General features: G+C 37.1%; 1 protein-coding gene across 16 annotated transcripts; it reads left to right on the forward strand.

The window, feature by feature from the left end:
• Positions 1-5,352: 5,352 nt before the first annotated feature.
• On the forward strand, positions 5,353-9,687 carry LOC112783327 (uncharacterized). Of its 16 annotated transcripts, none has more exons than XM_072231682.1 (10): positions 5,354-5,493; positions 6,042-6,130; positions 6,204-6,250; positions 6,474-6,503; positions 6,614-6,697; positions 6,845-7,584; positions 7,863-7,949; positions 8,577-8,695; positions 9,070-9,168; positions 9,450-9,687. In XM_072231682.1, the coding sequence occupies exons 6-8, from the start codon at positions 7,368-7,370 to the stop codon at positions 8,603-8,605; spliced, it is 333 nt and encodes a 110-aa protein (XP_072087783.1). In that variant the 5' UTR covers positions 5,354-5,493; positions 6,042-6,130; positions 6,204-6,250; positions 6,474-6,503; positions 6,614-6,697; positions 6,845-7,367; the 3' UTR covers positions 8,606-8,695; positions 9,070-9,168; positions 9,450-9,687. The 16 variants fall into 16 exon arrangements, 9 of the variants coding, with proteins under 9 accessions (XP_072087783.1, XP_072087784.1, XP_072087782.1 ...); XM_072231683.1 differs by having other exon boundaries at positions 9,070-9,113; XR_003193398.3 differs by lacking the exon at positions 8,577-8,695 and having other exon boundaries at positions 5,353-5,493; positions 7,431-7,584; positions 9,070-9,113.
• The last annotated feature ends 2,715 nt before the right edge of the window (positions 9,688-12,402 follow it).

Raw genomic sequence — 12,402 nt, forward strand, 5'->3', positions numbered from 1 at the left:
GAATATTGATAATTATGAGAGGCCAACCTATTAAGTCTACTTCCCAAAAGCTTGAAGTTCGTAACATCTACTCCTAAGCTTCAAGTACGTCAAATAGATTTGATCACATCAACCCTTAAGTCCTAACCTACCTACCAATTAACTTAGTAGTGGGTTAGCGTCAATGGGTATCAAATTGATCACCATGGGTTCTTAAATCACCAAGTCAATGAGACCCAATGACTTAAGATTACCCAATTCCCTCGGCCTAGACCAAGAGTTGATAAAACTACTCAAAAACTAAAGAGAACATTTCATCAAACACATAGAGTGCAATAAAAGTAAACATCATAAATTGTAAGAATAACAAAATCTAACAACTACTAAGTGCAAGAAAAGTAAGATCAAAAACTCAAATCAACAATAAAGAAACATCAAACATTAAATTGCATTAAAAGTAAATCAAATCTAACATAAGTTCATCATTACAAAAGAGAGCAAAATGGGAAATTAACATCACAATTAAGAGAATCAAGATGTAGAAATGAGAAATTATAAAAGAAACAAGATGAAATTAAGTAATTAAACATGAATCTAAGATAATCTAACCTAATCCTAATCTAATTCTAGAGAGAAGATGGAGCTTCTCTCTCTAGAAAACTAACTAAAGGCTCATGTTGGCTAAAACTAATTGCTCCCCCTTTGCTTGGACTTCAATTCTTCATGAAATACACTCAGAAACAAGTTGGATTTGGGCCTGGGCAGCTCAGAAATCGCCCCAGCATTTTGTCTTTAAGTGGGCCATGTAAGAGTATTGGCGCGTGCGCGCCAAGTGCGCGTGCGCGTCAATTGACAAAATCTTCCATTCGCGCAGATGCGGCATGTACGCGTGCGCGTCTATGGGCGAGACGACTTTTTGCAGGTGCGCGCCTTGTGCGCGTGCGCGTCCTTGGGTGCATTCCCAATCTTTGTTTCTTCATGCATTCTCCCATTTTGTATGCTTTTTCTACTCATTTCTTCCATCTAATACTTGCCGTATAAACCTGAAGTCACTCAACACACGCATCAAGGCATCAAATGGAATTAAAATGAATCAAAATTACTAATTTAGGGCCTAAAAATCCTGTTTTTACACTTAAGCAAAATTCAAGGGAGAATCACAAAATCATGCTATTTTATTGAATAAATGTGGAAAAAGGTGATAAAATCCCCCAAAATAAGCACAAGATAAATCACAAAATTGGGGTTTATCAAATCTCCCCACACTTAAACTAAGCATGTCCTCATGCTAAAATCAAGAAGAAGCAAAGGGTATTAACATTTATTTAATGCAACTAACTAAATGCAATCTATTTTCATGATGTAATGGCTTAGTCAAAAAATAAATCAATCTCCAAGAATACACATACAAGTACAAGGGCTAAGGTATTAGCAATCAAAGCAAACCACAATTGGATTGAATCATTGAAAGAGTTCGCAAACTTGCAAGAAAAGATGATCATGGTTGGAAACATGTAATTGAGCGATTGAACCCTCGCCGGATATGTATCCGCTCTATGCACTCAAGTATATGGGGTTGCTTCACTCATTTCTCCCCTAATCATGCTTTCCAAGATTTATTTTTTATCTAACAATCAACAATTACTTTATGCATGCATACAAATATCAAGAGGACTTCCCATAGGCTATAATGGGGCTAGGTTCAAGGTAGGATGCATATGGTCAAGCGAGCTTGAAATTTGAATCTTTGATCAACTTAAACTTCTCACCCAACCTATGACAACCTAAAAAATTCTAAACAAACCTAGCTATCCATTCTTCACTTTTCATACACTCATGCAATCCCTTTTTTGATTACCACACATATGCATTGAATTTATGAAACCTTAAACTTTGGGACACTTTGTTCCCTTTTATTGTTAATTTTTTTTTTTACTAAAATATATACAAGAACATCAATGTATATGATTTACATATGATTACTACATGAGTATGTACCCAATTCTTGAGAAATTTTCAACAAAAACATAAATACACTTTTATCTCTAACCAATGTACCCAACCTTCCCAAAATCAAGTAATAAACACTCTCACTAGCCTAAGCTAATCAAAGATCCAAACAAGGGACATTTATTGTTTATCACTTAAGCTTGTAATGTGCTATAATAATGAACAAATGGGTTAAGCATAGGCTCAAAATTGGCTAACAATGGAAAATAAAAGGTAAGTTATTTTGGGTAAGTGAGCTATTTGAACAATGGCCTCAATCATATAATTGCATGTATACAGAAAATAATGGACATAAAGAATCAAACAAATCAAAGATTACAATCATAGGAAGAGAATAATGCACACAAGAATGAAAGTAAGTTGTCATAGGATGTAACCACACAATTAGGCTCAAATCTCACATGCTTGTGTTCTTTGCTCAAAACATGAACCACAAGTGTATAACTCAAGCAAGTTCTAAAAAAAAATTTTCAACCAATTGGGTGGTACCCTAAAAATTGAATTTCTTGGAAATTTTTATCATATTGACTAAGCTTATTCTAATGCAATGTTGTGATTTTAGAAAATTTTAAAAAATTTCTTAGTTTACCCCTTTTTTCAATCAAAACATAATTCTTATATAAAAAGGGTTAACTAGAATTCTGTCAATCCGAAACACTTTTCTAATCACAATCAAAAACTAAGATGCAGAACATATATATATATATATATATATATATATATATATATATATATATATATATATACACACACACACACTAAGAGTATGCAACAACCAATCTGAGGTCCTGCTGCTGCTACTGACGATGAGGGCTGAGCTGCCTCCTCCACTTCTCTGGCTCGGGAACGACATTTGGGTGGGGCTTCTCGTGCACTCACCCACCCCATGGAATGGTAGTCTCCTTGTCATCGTCATCTGGGGGTGGTGGTGTCACATCATCATCCTCCCACGGGACACCTGCCAGCTCAATCATGCTGGTGACCAGTGTAGGGAAGGGTAGCAAGCCGCGAATATGAGCTCTCCACATGTTATGCCTGACCAGTCGGGGGAAGTTTACCTCCTTCCCTACCATCACACACCCAATCAGAACCAGCATATCCATAGGAATCTCTGAGAAGTGAGTGGTGGGAAAGACATAGTGGGCGAAGATGTGCTGCCAGGTCTTGGCCTCCTTCGTCAGATAAGTGAAGCGCATCCCCTTGGGCTTCTTGTTGTTCGAGTCCATCACCCAAGGAGCGTCAAGAGTGGCAATCACGTGCTTAAGCGCCTCATAGTCAAAAGTCATGGAGAGGATAGCTACCTCTGCCTGCCTATAGGCACAGGTCTCGTCAGGACGATGGTGGCAAAGCAGTACATCCCCAATAGCATCCTCAGTGATCATAATCTCTCTACCCTACAGCTGCACTGAATCAAGATTGACTCGAAAGAAGTTGCAATAGAATTCTCTCACCCATGAAGTGTTCACCCTCCCCAAATCTCTGTCAACAAAGTCCAATCCTAACTCCAGAATGCGGGTGTTAATGGCACGCCTCACATCATTGGGAAGGAGCAGTTTCTTCTCAATGTTCAGATTTTTTTTCTGGAAGTCGGAGAAGCGAAGCTCACAGTAGAGGTTTGGGAATTTGGTTTGGTCAGTGGATGGTAGCAACTGATTTTCCTTGTCCACCTCATTCAGCAGATTCTTAGCATAATTTGCATAGGAAGAGGGGGTAGAGGTCTTAGAGCGCTTCCTCTTTTTGGAAGTAGTGGCTATAGCCTTTCCTTTGTCTGACATCCTGAAAAACAGAGATGATACAATATAAGCAGATAGCCAAGTAGATACAAAGCACTCAAAGAAAAGCATATTCATGAAGTGAATATAGAAAGGAGATTTCTCAGAATGCAAGTAACAGAATTCAGAATTCAAACCAAACTTCAAACCAAGAATTTAAACCACATTTGCACATTACTCGTTCATCAAGCCTAAGAAACACCATATCCAAAATAATGATCAAAAGAGTTAAGTTGAAAACCAAAAGAAGTTAGTTGGTTAAACAAGTTAAAGTTATAAATCAGTTTAAAAATCAGTGATATGGTGGTTACCAGCTCAATTCAAAAGAAAATGCACAAAATAGGAATGTAAGCATGTTCACAATCATGAAAAGCATCAAGTCATTGATGATGAAATATGGTATAGCTAGAAAGCAACTAATATAGAACAGACCATCAATCGATGCAATGATCACTAGAGTTATGTGAATTGGTGTTGGTGAAAGCGGAACCTTGAGAAATAATTAATTTAAGCACATTTAACACCAATTCCAATAATGCATGCAAGTCACAAGGATTGGGATGAGATTTGAAAAATTCATGCGCTATGTGACCAAGGATAATTTGGGCATAAAGGAGTTGAATCACAGTGGCCACATAGATAGAAGAACTCATCAATCTTGTGAAGCAAGCAAATTAGGCTCAGTTCTTAATCATGCAATGCATATATGCAAGGTAGCATTGCAAGCAAGCAAAAAGTATTAGAGGCATGACCAAGGAACCTGTTCTTGAGGAATTTTCAAAACCATTTAGACGACACAATTCTATTTGACACAGAAATCATCAAATAGAAGTTTGTTACATCCATCAAACAATGTCAATTCAAGAAATATGGTTAAGAAAAAATCCGGCAGCATTTTAGCAGTACATTGGCTAAGTCCCAAATTTAAACAGTCAAATCAGATTCCATATGAATTCATCAAAAGTCAAAAGCACAAAGATCATCTATGAGTTCATATGACTGGGGCAATCAAGCCAATAGTGCAGCAGCAGAGCATTAGAGAGTGATTTAAACTAAATCAGCTAACAAGCAGTTATGAACAAGTAAACAACCAGTATCCATGAGCAAAGAAATACTCAATAATGGCAAGCCAAGCATATAACACGAGCAAGGCAATGAAACAGAGCAAGTCCACAGAGCAGTAAGAATTCAGATAGGCCTAAATCCATTACTCAGCCCAGATTCGCTAACCACCTAGATACACTAAACTAACTAACTAAGCTAATTATACAGGCTAAACAGAATAATCTAAACAAAATTAATTAAATGAAATTGAAATTGGAACGAAAAAGAAAATGAACCTGGAAACAGGGGAGTTGGAAGGTGGAGCAGAGGATGGGAAAGGGGAAGGGAAGAGATGGCACTACAAAAAAAAGAGTTTAAAATGGCATTAATATTACGGCGGTTTTAAAGAACCGCCGTAATACCCGGTTATTATGGCATTGTTAGTTGCTTCCATAATTAACTTTGTGTTTGGTGGTGGTTTAGGTGATTATGGCGGTTTTGAACCGCCATTTTCACACGTATATAAAACAAAAGAACTGGAACCCTAGCTCATTAAACGAAACACATCCAGACAGTGCTCTCGATCTCCCTTCTCTCTCCTTCGTCTCCTTCGTGTAAAGAAGCCCTCCGACAACGCCGTTCTTCCCTCTCTGGCTTCTCCTCTCTCTGCCGGTTACCATTTCTCTAGGTACCTCTCCTTCTCAAGTTAAACTGAAACAGTTATTGATTTGTTTCTCTGCAGCTCCCTCTCAAGTTCTTTACACGGAGAGCTTCTTCGTTTTGGTTTCTTCATTTTTGCTGATTTTTGGTTTGTTTAAATGAAAATCTCACGAATTTCGATCAAGGCGTGAGCCACTCATAGATCTCTACACTGCACACCCAGTTTCCTTTCTCCATTTCTCTCATCCTTCACCTCCATGCAACCTAAGTCAATCCAGATCCACTAGTGCAACTTTTCTTCTTCTTCTTTTCGTTTGAATTTTCACTGTGTTTCGCAGTTTTTGCAATCGTCGTCGTTTTCACCGATATCTTGTGTTGGTTAATCATTGTCATTTTTTAAAATCCCTAATTATTTAAAATTGTAATTTTAAATCGTTGATCAATAAATATGTACATGAAGTTTCGTCAAATACTGATTTCCCAATTTCCATGCTCGTTATTTATTCACAATAATTAATAATTATTAATTAATTAATTATTATCACCGTTTGACCTCTCTTCTTTGTTTGTTTGTAGAAAATCGAAAACATGGTACCAGAAAGGCCGTGAAAGCTAGATAGTCAGATCGCTCATTTATAGAAAGAGAGAAAGAGAAAGCCACGACGGTAAATCCTTCTTTGGAGATTAATTTAAAATTGTTTTTGTCGCTGATTTTTGGGGATTTTTGTTTCTCTGCAGCTCCACGATCGGGTCTTGTGTTGAAGCATTCTATTGACGTTTGATAGGTATTAAAAGTAAAATACATTTAAAAGTATAATTTCTTCACATACTCTTCTTTTGTTTCTGCTGTTTGATAATGGTATTAATAATAATTATATCTCTTCCTTGTTCTCATTCATATATATATAGTGATTGATTGAGCTGTTCACAACATGTATACTCTAGGCTCTGTTGTTTACTAGGATTTTGATATGATTAATTATATGACTAATTTTGTATTGATATCAGGTGCAAGCATTTGAAATTGAATTAAAAAGGGTATGGAAGAATTCCTTAATCACATTTATCTTCAATTTTATAAAACTAATTATAGCTTTATCTCTCTGTAATCTTCTTTCTTCCTGTTCCGTGGGTTTTCTTCTTCATAGGTCGTTAGTCTCGAAGACTAGAGGGGGGCTTCAGTGATTCCCAAATCTGGAAATTTATTCTCTTTTCAATTCCGGTCACTTAGGGTAATATTTTCAATCTGATTCTACTTTCATCGATATATTTCTGTTAATTCCATCTTCAACTTTGTTTTTACAATTCATTTGCTACGTGATAATTGAATTGCTGGTTTTCTGTGCTATTAACGCTTTCTTATTGTTTCTCGTGTGAAGGTTTCTTCTTATTTGTTTTTCTGAGCTGTTACCAGCTGGTTTCACATATCCTTTGCTAAGTTTTGTTTTTTACAGAACATTTGAACTTGTGTTTGGTAGGTGATGTTACTTTGCAATTGGTTTGTTGGGTTTTGGTCATTCAGATTGCAGTTTTTGAGCTTGGGGACCATTCTTGATGCAGTTGTTGTTTACTAGTTAGTCTTATTCTCCATATTCTTATGTTCTTAGTTGGTGAATTTGCTAGACTTGGTTCTGGAAGTTTTAGTGTTTTCTTTGTGTGTCTTGCTCATTAATCATTAAGTTTAATGATTGAATTTCCGTTATTTGAAACAATGGAAGCAGAAATGGTATCTCAATATGGAGTGAAATTCTAACTTCTAAAGGTTCATATTTTCTAACTTTTACAAACCAGCTAGTAGTTTCAGATTTTGTTCTACCTTTATTTTTGGTATCTTATTTGTACATGTCTTGAGAGTCAACAACTCCATACACAAACTTTACCTCTACATTCCTATGTAACAAAATGAATCTATCTATGAACTCTACAAAGGATGATTTGGTGTATCTGGCATATTTGAGTAATCAGAAACCTCCAGTACCAGTGGGTGTATGTCTGATTTTGGATTATATTGCTGAAACACTACAACAGAAGCAGAAGTGGAGAAATATAAAGAAGCCAAGTAGTTTCCATATTTGTTACAAGTTCAAACAGCTGGTACTTGATGGTATTATAAATAAAGGTGATGAATGGATTTCTATCCACTTTTCAAATCCCAACTATTACACTTCAAATGTATTGGTATACTGTTCCTTACATTGATTCATTGTTTAGATACAGGCTTATAAAAAAATTTTAGTCCCTCTAGAAGATTTTTTCTTTTTAACTATCCATTTATGCTCTTATTTTGTGTATTGGATCTGGCTTTCAAGTACTGATGATAGTTGGAGTTATTGATTTGGGATATTTGTATATGTTATTTTTCAACTTGGAGTTTAATTATCTTAATGTTCCATACAGAGAGATCCACAAGCGCATCTATCTGTGTTGCTGGGAGTGATCCTTCACTTGTGGAATCTCCAACTGAGCCTAAGTGGTCCCCTGATGGTATGTAAATTTGGCATCTTCTTTAATCCTGAAAAAGAACTTTACATTTTATGTTCGAGGTAATTTTATTGTGTAAGTGAAGGTTATGTTCATGCATATGAGAACCATGCATGTTCAGTAATTGTAGGTAATATTAGACAATTTTAAAGGAATGAAATATTTAGCTATAGTTGTTTCAATTAGAGAAACATCGTAATTATAATTTTGAGTTTTTGATACATTCAATTGACTAGTTGTTAGACTTCAAGGAAAAGGGCTTCTTATCCATAATCAATATAATTTTGTTGATAAGTTATAAAGATTTTACATTCCGATTGGAATAATTGAGGCATTGTAAAGAAGTCATTGTGAAGAAGTCATATAAAAATTATTAATATCATTATTATCCGGTTAATAATGAAAGTACACACTGCATCTCAATTTAATACTTACAAGTTTCAACTTATTTTTATTATTAGTGTGTGTCCCATTTCTTAATCTTGTGGTCATCAACAAATAATTAATTAAGCTTCCTTACTTATTATTATTACTTACGGATAATAATATGCTTAATTTAATTAATTAGATATAGTGGTATTATTATTGTGTCTAATAATGTTGTTGCATGATGCACAAATTTTAATGCAGATGTATCGGACAGTGAAAACTACAGATAGAGCAGCGGCTTCTTTAGATTAGTGCATAGTTTTTAATTAATTTACATTTGAAGACATAATGTTTCACATAAACTCACCATCAACAAGGAGGTTTGATCTATCCGTTAACAATTAGGGCCATTAGCATATACAAAACATTTAGAATTTGAGTTCTTTTATAGGACACCAATATCTTTTTGAATTAATAACTACAATTGAATCATATTTTTTTCAGATATCAATTATTAAGGAAAATAATGAATTAATACCACTAATATTCTGAATTGTTATACAAAAATACTGAGTTCACGTATAAGATTAGTCACTATGCATTTATATGTGATAAAAAGATGAGTGGGGATATATGCAGTGTGTATTAAATTGTTGGGTTGATCATATGAGAACAAAGATTGTATGCTAATTAATCCTCTTAAGTTTTCTCAAAGAAAGTAGGATTTAAACTGAAATTAATTCTACATTTACAGGTACTTGGCAACACGTATCAAAGCAAATTGCTAGAAGTGATTAGGTGAGCCATATAACTCATGTTTTTGAGAGGCAAGCTGATGGAAGTGTGCCTGGAAGTATGGATATATGCATTTTTTCTTCTCCCATTTTCCCTTTTTATATTGTTAACTGTTAGATTTTATATATGGATATATGCATAATCATATTGCTCCTGCAGATCAAATCCTTTGATTTCTTTCACTGGCCACTATGTTATATACATGGATATATAAACAATATTATTGTTTGGCTGTTCTTAATTCTCATTTTTTGTTTAAATTTATTTTGTGCTGTGCAAGTTAATAGTTTATTTATTTATTCTTTTTTATTTTGTTTTCAAATTATATTTTTGTTGTAGGAATTGGATCAAGAGAGTGGGATTTCATCGCCAAAAGAGTTAGAAAGTAGATCTTTTGAAGCGAATAATAGAGAAGCGTGATTTTTTTATGATAGAGACTTGATGTATTAAGAGTTACATATTAAGACTTTCAATACTTTTGTATAGGAGTTATTATTTTTTATTTTCAATACTAAAAAATTATATATTATGTTTAATATTTTATTTATGAGTTATGTAATATTTTGTTGATGAGTTATGATTTCTTGTTATTGTGAAATTTTAAATAAAAAAATATTTGTTTAACACGGTAAAAATTATCTTTTTAAACGATTAAAAATGTCATTTTTATCCAGTAAAAATAGCAGTTTGTAACTGTCATTTTAAACAACATGAAATGCCATTTTAACTAATAAAAATGACACTGTTAGGGTAAAAACAGCATTTCAAAAATGCCATTTTAACCAACCAAAAGTCACTCTGTCAGGGTAAAAATGGCGGTTCAAAAACGCCGTTTTAACCAACAAAAACGCCACTCTGTCAGGGTAATAATGGCGGTTCAAACCGCCGTTTTAACCTATCCAAAAATGCCGTTTTAACCAACCAAAACGTCACTCTGTCAGGGTAAAAACGGCGGTTATAGCCGCCATTTTAAACAATTCAGAAACCGCCATTTTATACGGAAATAATGGCGGTTACAAACCGCCATTTTAACCCTAAAAAAACCGCCGTATTAACCTCGGGTAATTGTGGCGGTTTTCTGAAAACCGCCGTAATAACCATAATGGCGCCCAGAATAACGGCGTTTCTTGGGGGCGCCATTTTTGGTAATAATGGCGGTTCTAACCGCCGTAATTACCAAAAATAACCGTCGTTTTAACCCTGTTTTTTTGTAGTGTGGACCGGCCAGAGCAGAACGGTGGTCTGGTGGCACATGGGGCTTGCGCCAGCGACAATGAGGGTCGCGGCGGTGCTTGTAGTGGTGCAGGGCTGGCTGCGAGAGAGAGCAGAGACAGAGAAGTGAGAAAGAGAGAGAGGGAGTGATGAAGGAGGGGGGTCGGGCGTGCACGGTGACGGCGGCGGTAGTGTGGCGGAGTGCTCGCCGAAGTGGTGGTGGTTGCAAGGGTGATGGTTGGCAATGGAAGGAATTGGAACGTTGGAGATGAGAGGGACAGAGGCAATTGCGCGAATGCGCTAGGGCTTCGCGTCCCTGGGGTAAGTGAAAATTTGAATCCACGCGTGCGCGCACCGTGCGCGTCCGCGTGGGTAGAGGTAATTAAGGATTGGCGCGGAAGTGCCATACGCGCTTACGCGTAGATGGGAGAATAAGGGATCGGCGCGGACGCGTACGGTGCGCGTCTGCGCGGATGTGCTGGGCCAGAGGCACAAAAGAGGCCTAGAGTTGGCATAACTCTCGGATCCTTTGGCCTGGGTGATGCTAAAACGCATCGGCGCGCGCGCACTGTGTGCGTTCGCGTGGATGGTTCGATCTTAAGGAATGGGCGCGGAGGCGCAAAGTACGCCAACGCGTTGGTAGTGAAACAGGGAGTGGCGCGGACACGTACAGCATGCGTCCGCGTGGGTTAAGGCGCAGAGTTGGCCCAAAAATGGCACAACTCTCTGGTCCTTGGCCCAGAAAGCAAAAATATACAGCCGACGTGCGCGCGCTTTGCGCTTGCGCGTGGCTAGGTTTTTTTTTTTAATGAGCATCAAAGAGAGCTCATAACCTTCTCATCCTCCTCTAAAATTTTAAAACTAGCTAAGATGCAAAATTAAACACATTTTGAAATATTGGGGATTTTTCAAACAAATTGAGGAAACTTGCAAGCCAAGCAAAAATTCAAATTCAGAGAATCAACCCTAATTAAAACATAGAATGTATAAACACCTTAGCAAGCAAACAAAATATGCCAAGAGGTAAAGAAATTATATACAATGGAACTCAAGAGAATGGAAAGAGTTTACCATGGTGGGGTGTCTCCCACCAAGCACTTTTAATTTAAGTCATTAAGTTGGACATTGGGAGGCTTCTTGTCAAGGTGGCTTATGCTTGTATCCATCCTTGAACCTCCAAGAGTGCTTGTCTTTTAATCGGTTGTCAGAAGTTCCCACCATCTTCACTAAGCTTGAGTGAGGTCCTCTCCAAGACACGAGCTCCCAAAATTGACTCTCACAGGGTAATCCAGGATCCCATATCTTGTCCTCGCACCCATCTTCTAGTTGATTGCCTTGACCTTGTCCGGGCGACGAGAAAGCAGAATTCTCATGAAAGCACCAAACTACTCTCCTAGACCCATTTAATTGAGCATTACACCAATCCTTGCTCTTCAATTTTGAGCTTCCAACCAAAATGAATCTAGATTTACAACGCCAACCACTAAACATCCTCCTCTTTCGCTTAATTCCACAAAGCGCCCTAAGTTGGCCATCCGTCTCAAGCAGACCATACTCAAGTGGGATAATAAAGCTGAGAGTTAGAAGTTTTACCCACTCAAGTGAAGGATTGGATGGTGAACTAGGTGAAAGAGTTCCCAAAGGTCTTGATAAAGCATGCTCTACTCCCGTCCATCCTCTTCTAGAGGTTTCCACCACTCGACAAGGTTCTTCAAGTTTCTCCTCTTGCAAAGCTTCTTCAAGTTCACATTCTTCCTCACCAATTTCTTCTATCTCCTCCCCATCACTCTCATCATAGATCGGAGGTCTAGTGAAGTCTACCTCATCATCAAGTCTAAGCATTTTGGGGAGAGACTCTTCAAACTCAAAAGGATCATATGTTGAAGCGGAATAATCATAGATAGGAGGGCTTGTTGCTTGGAACACTCCTTCCAGTTCTTCACTTACAATGGGTTTTGGAGGTGGCACACCCTCCTCAACCTTGCATTCTAGTCCGCTGGGGGAAGGCTTAACAAGATTGTCAAGGGAATTGGTCAATGTGGGTAAAAATTCACTAGTGATAGAATCCACTTCTTGATCA

The sequence above is a fragment of the Arachis hypogaea genome, chromosome 20 (assembly GCF_003086295.3).
Source record: "Arachis hypogaea cultivar Tifrunner chromosome 20, arahy.Tifrunner.gnm2.J5K5, whole genome shotgun sequence".
Taxonomy (NCBI): Eukaryota; Viridiplantae; Streptophyta; class Magnoliopsida; order Fabales; family Fabaceae; genus Arachis; species Arachis hypogaea.